The sequence below is a fragment of the Hylaeus anthracinus genome, unplaced genomic scaffold (genome assembly GCF_026225885.1).
Source record: "Hylaeus anthracinus isolate JK02 unplaced genomic scaffold, UHH_iyHylAnth1.0_haploid 0, whole genome shotgun sequence".
In the NCBI taxonomy this organism is placed as follows: Eukaryota; Metazoa; Arthropoda; class Insecta; order Hymenoptera; family Colletidae; genus Hylaeus; species Hylaeus anthracinus.
The window spans coordinates 12532844-12540250 of NW_026533254.1; the positions used below are offsets into that span (position 1 = coordinate 12532844).

The 7407-nt window shown below is 31.3% G+C and overlaps 2 protein-coding genes across 9 annotated transcripts in view; one reads left to right on the forward strand and one right to left on the reverse strand.

The window, feature by feature from the left end:
* The first annotated feature begins 150 nt into the window (after positions 1-150).
* LOC128896972 (transcription initiation factor TFIID subunit 8) lies at positions 151-1517 on the forward strand. Its single transcript, XM_054160591.1, has 5 exons — positions 151-331; positions 475-761; positions 858-1008; positions 1084-1227; positions 1350-1517. The coding sequence occupies exons 1-5, from the start codon at positions 202-204 to the stop codon at positions 1514-1516; spliced, it is 879 nt and encodes a 292-aa protein (XP_054016566.1). The 5' UTR covers positions 151-201; the 3' UTR covers position 1517.
* A 7-nt stretch (positions 1518-1524) lies between these two features.
* Positions 1525-7407, reverse strand: part of LOC128896775 (vinculin) — a 10145-nt gene continuing 4262 nt past the window's right edge. For 2 of the 8 annotated variants that reach the window (XM_054160247.1, XM_054160238.1), the window contains 12 exons: positions 6829-7257; positions 6658-6749; positions 6485-6578; positions 6113-6157; positions 5720-5839; positions 5542-5613; positions 4878-4907; positions 4597-4721; positions 4283-4522; positions 4105-4195; positions 3908-3943; positions 1525-2978 (listed from right to left, as the gene is read on the reverse strand). In XM_054160247.1, coding sequence (XP_054016222.1) covers positions 2809-2978; positions 3908-3943; positions 4105-4195; positions 4283-4522; positions 4597-4721; positions 4878-4907; positions 5542-5613; positions 5720-5839; positions 6113-6157; positions 6485-6578; positions 6658-6749; positions 6829-7257 — 1544 coding nt within the window. In that variant the 3' untranslated portion in view covers positions 1525-2808. The remainder of the gene's footprint in view (positions 2979-3907; positions 3944-4104; positions 4196-4282; positions 4523-4596; positions 4722-4877; positions 4908-5541; positions 5614-5719; positions 5840-6112; positions 6158-6484; positions 6579-6657; positions 6750-6828; positions 7258-7407) is intronic. The other 6 variants (XM_054160299.1, XM_054160262.1, XM_054160256.1 and 3 more) reach the window with 5 other exon arrangements.

Sequence of the window (7407 nt, forward strand, 5' to 3'; positions counted from 1 at the left end):
ATTTATACAAAATTAAAGCACAATTAAAACATATCGGTGCTGCTATCTTATAGAAATGGTGGGAATTATTTTCACTACAAACTTGGGTATTTTTCCACCGATGGCGCCACTACGAATAAAACCATTTTCAGTATAGTTTGGTATTGACTATAGTGTGATTTCTATCATAATGTGGTTTACTTGATATTTACATGGAACAACATGGATATACAAACAACAAATACACGAAGAAAAGTATTAAATCATGTAGTTTGCAGTATTCTGGTGGAATCTGGTTACGATACTTGTGATAAACCAGCATTAGAAACACTTACAGAAATGCTACAATCTTGTAAGAATTTAAATAGAGTTAAAAAACTTAAATTAATAGTTTATACTCTTTGTTAATACATTATTTTTTTATTTGTCTCCAAATATTTTAATTATACTTTGTCTGAAATATTCAATAATTGAATCCATTTTATCCGTTTATAGTCATTGTAGAGGTTGGAGAATCTGCCAGGAATTATTGTGAACTTTCTGGTAGAACAGAACCACTCATTGCAGATGTCATAGTAGCATTAATAAATATGGGTATAAAATTGGATAACATGGAAACTTATGGAAAGAGATCTAACAGAACTGTTCTACCCCCACTTCAGCAACAAACTCAATCAAAACAACTGAACATTTTGCAGGCTGGAGTGAAACAAGGTCATCCGTCTCATATACCAAGTTATTTACCAGCTTTTCCTGATCCGCATGCATACATTAGGACACCGGTAAAGCATACATACTAAGATGAATAAAAAATATAATAATTCAATAATTGAAATGATTTGTGTTTATCTATCTACAATCACATTATCTATTTACAGACACACAAACAGCCAGTAACAGAGTACGAAGCAATAAGAGAAAAAGCAGCAACACAAAAGCGTGATATTGAAAGGGCACTAACAAGGTTCATTGCAAAAACTGGAGAAACGCATAGCCTCTTTTTAACAGAAGATAATAGTATGTTTCCATGTAAGTAATCTCAAATTTATGCAATGTAAGTGATCAATATGTGTATTATAAAAATGAAATGCTTTGTACTTTCAGTAATATCGTGTAAACCACAATTTCCTAGCTATCTCTCAGCTCTTCTTCCACAAGATCAAATATTTGAGCCTGATCAAGACTTTCAATTTGAACCAAGCCCTGTAAAAAAGAAAAAGGAACAAGAGAAAGAAGAGAAAGAAGAAGGTCTGAATTCATTGGAAATAAATACCAACAAATATAAATAAATAAAAAAAAAAAAAAAAAAAAAAAAAAAAAAAAAAAAAAAAAAAAAAAACAATAATTAATCAAATTTGTCGCCATTGTAGGTATGAAAGGACAAACTGAAGATACAGAACACAACGGAGAGACCACAACACAACAAGATGCCATAGACAATCCTTATTTACGACCTGGAAAAATACCAAAGAATAAAATGCCAGGCGCTACAGTGCCTGGTTTACACGCAATGAAGCGGGATCCTCTTGAATGTTAATCCAACAATGACAATATTGTATTTAATTTTATTAATTCTTAGACTAAGATCGTGTACATAATGCTATAATATAAAATCATAGTTCATCAATTTTATAAATTTGTATTATATAATAAAAATGAATCTTTACTATAAGTAGTTTTACACAAAATTAGTGTAAACTGTATTACCAAAATTAACACTTTGGCTGAGGGAGACTTCGATGCGCAGAGTGCGACGAATTTATAACATTCGCCGGATGCTCGTAAGTGTTAATATTACATATTATGAACATTCCAATTTCGTGTTATGTAGTACTGTTCATACTAATACTTAATCTACGATTTTTAACGGTACATGACCAAATTGATTACATGTATTTGGTTTAACATTGCTCACTCTCGTGTTATCTTGCAATATTTCGTATCTATATTGCACGCATATAGCACCAGTTCGAAAAAATTATGGTTATAAAAACAGCTATATAAATTCTCTAAAAGGGACGATTAGATAAAACTTATAAAAATAGATTTTCTTAGTATATATTGGATGTTAAGATATCTACGTGTATATTGCGGTAAATAGCACCTATTAAAATTATATTCGCACATTTTCACTTTGCAAAAATACATAGTGCTATATCATGGTTCAATCGGATTTTTAATAAATATAGATAAAAATGTCTTGCTCTATTAATTGTGCTGATGTTAAATCGATTATATGCGAAAGTACACTTACTGCGAATACACGTATAAATATATAGCAAATTGGTAATTTCTATAAGGCATAAGCTCTATCATCTCTACTTAATTTTTTACCCTTTAACGAGACTGAGATAGATAGAGGCTCTTAAATACATTGTCTGAAAATACCTTTAGACTATACTTCAATGATTGAAATATGTTTCATAACTCGTGTAGGTAAAGTATTTTTCTAATATTAATCACTAGCTCTCGTTTTCATGTTACAAACTATAAATTTCTTGCAATGAATATATTATTTGTCAGTACGTGTATAAATATAAATTATCGTACGATTATATTTACGTTTAGGCTATTATGAGAATCAAAATTCAGGCATGTAGAAGAGATTTAATATTTTTTGTTATATGTTGAGTTATATTGCAAGTTACGTTTCTCAATAGTGTATATTTCATAAAAAAAATATATTAAATTTCTTGAACTTAAGACACCTGAATGTTGTTCCTTATTAGAACACTTTTTTTAAATATATCATGTGGAATCGATTATGTTCTGACATTAGGAAGTCTTACCTACCCGTTCTCATTGATTTTCATCATCGTCACACTCTATTCAGTATTGGTACCAAGGCTGACGTCGCACCCAACGTAGTTTCATACCAGAGGCAGTGCGTATTTTTATGCTCGCACATTCGGCCGCGCGAACGGTTTCTTTCACACTTTGCATTAGATTCTGAGCATTTCCAACAAGCATGTCTGTTGCTTCTTGATCTTCTTCTGTGCCTGTATATTATAAGTATACATTTCAAGTATATTTCAAATTTGAGTATTTAAAGTAATTTTCATAAAACGAAAGTATTCATTTCTATCATTATATTCTATAATTTTTGTAATGTATTAATAACAAATGGAAGTATAATAAAAATAAACCAAAACAAACGACTTCTATGTAATCAAAATTACGTTTTTAAATACGTACATACATATTGTAGGGGTAAATATTATTTTGTATGTGTAATGGATGTAAAACTATCTAACAAATCTATCACTTACAAGGGAAATAAATACTACTGCGATGTATTGCATGCAATACATAAGTGCTAATATTCGTAAAAAATACAGTTTGTGTATTTATGTCAAAAGAGAGAATTGGGCATGTGTAAGTTAAAAACTCATGCACAGGGAACAAATCTAAAATACATACACTGAAAATGATGAGATAAATGATACAAGTAATAATTTTAATAATGGCAATGTAAATCAGTTTGTTTCATTGAGAACTAATTTGATGATAAATAAATTGTATTATATACGAAGTATACTTTACGAATACAGTGCTGCTTCTTAAGTATACACAACGTTAATTCTCACATATTGTCTATGCTACCTCATATTTATTTTATGGTAAACTTACTGCACCCAATCAATTCGTCTACACCGTGATGAGTAGAAGCATATCAACCGCAAACCATTTAAAGTTTAAATAATATATCAATAAGTAATAATTTAAAAGTCAACAAATTAAAAAATAATTTTAAATTTTGTAATCGAGTATTTGAAAATGTTTAATTTATTCTTGTCCTTTTTGGGGAAGACTAAAATATCCATGCATTGTAATGCAAGTGCAAAACTGTATAGTATTCAAAAATTAAACAAAATAAATACTAAGGAGAACGATAAAGACATTAAGCATAATTTATTAACTTTTTTACCATAAAGCATCAACTCTTCCCAGGTGGGGAGCGTCTCTATGTATAAAATATTTTATTAATAATTGTTTACTTCAGCTATTTTTTAAAGATATAGAATATCCCCCGACATCCTTTAATGTTTACCGAGTAAACTATATTTCAGATTGTTGTAAGAAAGAATATATGATTTTAAATAGTAAAAAAAATGTACACTATACCTTGTGCACCCAGCATTGTTGCTTTCACCGTTGATAGTATTTTCAACTGCGTACCTATAGTAGGTATACGTTCACAAACTTGAAGGAGATTCTGGAAAATACAAAAATTATACCCTTAAAACATATATAATGAATGTTACGCAAAACATTAAGAACTTAAAATAAATTCTGTACGTACCGTACGGATACGTTTGTCAGTACATTCTCTAGCGAGTTCCTTTGCTAAGCGAGTCACTTCTTGGGAAGCTTCTGCGATGTCTTTAGCACAAGCTATCAGATCTCTCTTGTTGCCGCCTTCTCCTCTGACTAAACCTGATAATCTACCCATTAAAATGGCCATCTTTTTCGCAGCAGCAATAATCTCGTTATCTTTGCTCGACCATTGTCGTACTTCTTGATGTAGTCCATGGGCGGCCATCTAAAAATTTGTTTAAAGTGATTCCATAAAATTGCGTTTCCAGAAATGTAAAGTATAAGAAAGATTTAAATTACCATTATGGGTTGATTGGGTTGTGGCGCGTGCATAAACATTTCATCTTCGTCGTCTGTTTCTGGAGGTGGAGGTCGCGGAGGTGGAATATCACCACCAGGTAGAGGTGGACGCGGTGGTGCGACTTCTGCATAAAATAATTAAAACTACTTGTAGTAATTGCTTGATAAAACAAATTTGTTGTCCAAATAAGAGTTCTCTGTTTGATGCAGACATTACATTTTATACAGTAAAATTTAACATACCATATACATACAGAAAAATATAGGGGTTTCATAATTACCATCGTCATTATCATAATCGTAATAATAGCCTATCATTCCACGCAGCATTGAAGGTACAAACACATTGTTAACAGATTTAGATTGCATATCAATACAAAAAGTATCTTAGTATTCATGCAGCAACAAAAATGTGACACACGAAATATGAATAATAAATTAATAAAACGAAACATTTCAATACAATCAATCATAGTTAACTGCGTATAATAAAAAAATTGTTAGCATGGAAGATGAAGATTTAAAATTTATATATTTGTTACGTAACAACATAATAAAATTAAATGTAGGACAACTATTTCGATATTGTGTTAAATAAAAAATGTTTGTATGAATTACGCAAGGTAACAAACTCTACTATTGTGTAGTAAATTAATATCTAGTTTTTCAAAATGATAGGTCACATAAAATATTTAAAAAAAAATTAAGTTTAGTGTAATATATTATATCTTCGGGTTACTAAAAACATAATGCCTTTAATTTAACATAATATATAATATTTATGTATAATGCTGTAGTCCTCCGATTCCTAATACTAAAAAAGAGTAATCGGATCGATATACATTTAATTTTAAATAACGCATGCTTCTTTCCCAAAGATGAGAAGAGTTTTGAGCATTGAAAACTTGTTGTTTTCAGACCCCAAAAGTACTAATTTTGAATTACCTCCATCGTGAACTGATTTCTCTAACTCGTTGTCAGAAGCCAGTTCTTGATATAGGAGATTAGGGTTATCTCCTGATAAGAAAAAAATAATTAACTTTGTATCCTGATATAAAAATATGAATTGCCTCTGAGGTTTGTACGTTCCAGTTTTTATTTTCTTTTGAAGAATAGTAAATACCTTCACGTGCCCACTTCGGTAATGGACTGACAGAGCGACGCTGGGATTTATTTGTGTTCAGACTAGGACTGATGACACATAAATTGCTTGGCGATGGTTGATTTCTTAAAGGCTCACCAACTAGTATTTAAAGAAATTGTTACAAGTATTCAAATTTTTCGTTAAAATAATAAAATAAAATAAAATATAATAACACCGTACACCGTATTTTATTGAATGTTTTTAAGTTCAAAATATGATACGAATTTATTCCTAAATACAATTTCTTTACTTTTGAAACATTATCATTATTTATCATTTGGATAAATTTAACCGATTGATCAAAATAGAAGTTTACTAATACAATATGATGATTAATCATGCATAAATCACCTGCATGCAAATATATTATACCTTTGCTTGTGAAGTAATTATATTGACGGCTTGGCATTTGTTCGTCTGGAAGAAATATGTTAAAGAAGTTTTACTTTACAAAAAAAAAGTAAAAGTTATCGAGAAGTATTCAAGAATGTATCGTCTACATTCACGAAATGTAAGCGAATAAGCAAATACATTGAATGGCTTCAACTAAATTATTTTTCGAATAGTTCGAAGCGTGAAAGAATGCACTATGATTATATAAATAAATAACAGATGAAAATTTGTTAAACAGTTCTATGCTTAAACATTAATTACCTATTTCCAGAGAAACCTATATTTAGTATGCCATTTTTTAAACAATATAACAAAATTTAAGATCTATAAAAGAACATTTTGTGTACTTACCGTCGTTGAGATGTAATTGTGATACTTCTGGCGGCGGTATGATATCAGGTTGAATCACGATAGCCTTACGAACTTGTCCAACATTAGCCAGGAGCTACAGTATACAATTTAACATATTAAATAAATAAAATAATGGTAATTAGAACTTGAAATCTATGTTTTACGCTACTTACTGCTCGATTGCTCTCCCTCCAACGAGAAACTGCATTACCGTCATTGATATTAATCGCAACCAGCTTTGCATCCTGCACCATTGGAGCAACACCTATACAAAAATAATTCTTAAAAATGTATACTTATACAAACGATCCGCATAAGAGTTGTTAAGTAAGTATGTTGCTCACTGTTTTGAAGGATATCTGTAGCGTAGTTCACCCTCTGAATAAACGCAGGGTCTTCGCTGTTATCGCTCTCTTGTTTCGCTACGAGTATTACTCGATTAGCCAATCTGGCAATGGCAGCTGTATTGTCAACCATTTTTTGTGGATGACTCTTAGCAATAGCTTCTTCGCAGAGGAACGAATGTTTTTGAATTTGTTCCTCAGAAGTTCTAATGAAATCTCCACTATCGGTTGCTTCGTCGCATAACGCCCGTGCCCTCTGCATTGTTTCCGCATACTGTTGCCGCAAATTTTCAAAATGTTCGTCCGCTGCTTTGCTATCTGGATACGTCATACGAATCCGACCAGCGTTTATCAATTGCGGCGTTAAAGATTCGACTTGTGAAGCGCTCGCGGTCAATGCTTCTGCCAATTTTTTATTTCCTCCGCTACCTAAAGGTTGATTTTAAAAAAGTGGAATATTTTGTTTGTTCAAGGTATCAAATAATTAAATATATTCCCGGAAGCGGGGGCACATAGCGTGCTCTCTCTCTCTCTCTCTCTCTCTCTCTCTCTCTCTCTCTCTCTCTCTCTCTCTCTCTC

Coding starts and splice junctions, on each gene's coding strand:
- LOC128896972 (XM_054160591.1), top strand. CDS start 202: ATGGATATACAAACAACAAATACACGAAGAAAAGTATTAAATCATGTA. Junction 332..474: donor TACAGAAATGCTACAATCTT/GTAAGAATTTAA, acceptor ATCCGTTTATAG/TCATTGTAGAGGTTGGAGAA. Junction 1,009..1,083: donor AGATAATAGTATGTTTCCAT/GTAAGTAATCTC, acceptor TTGTACTTTCAG/TAATATCGTGTAAACCACAA.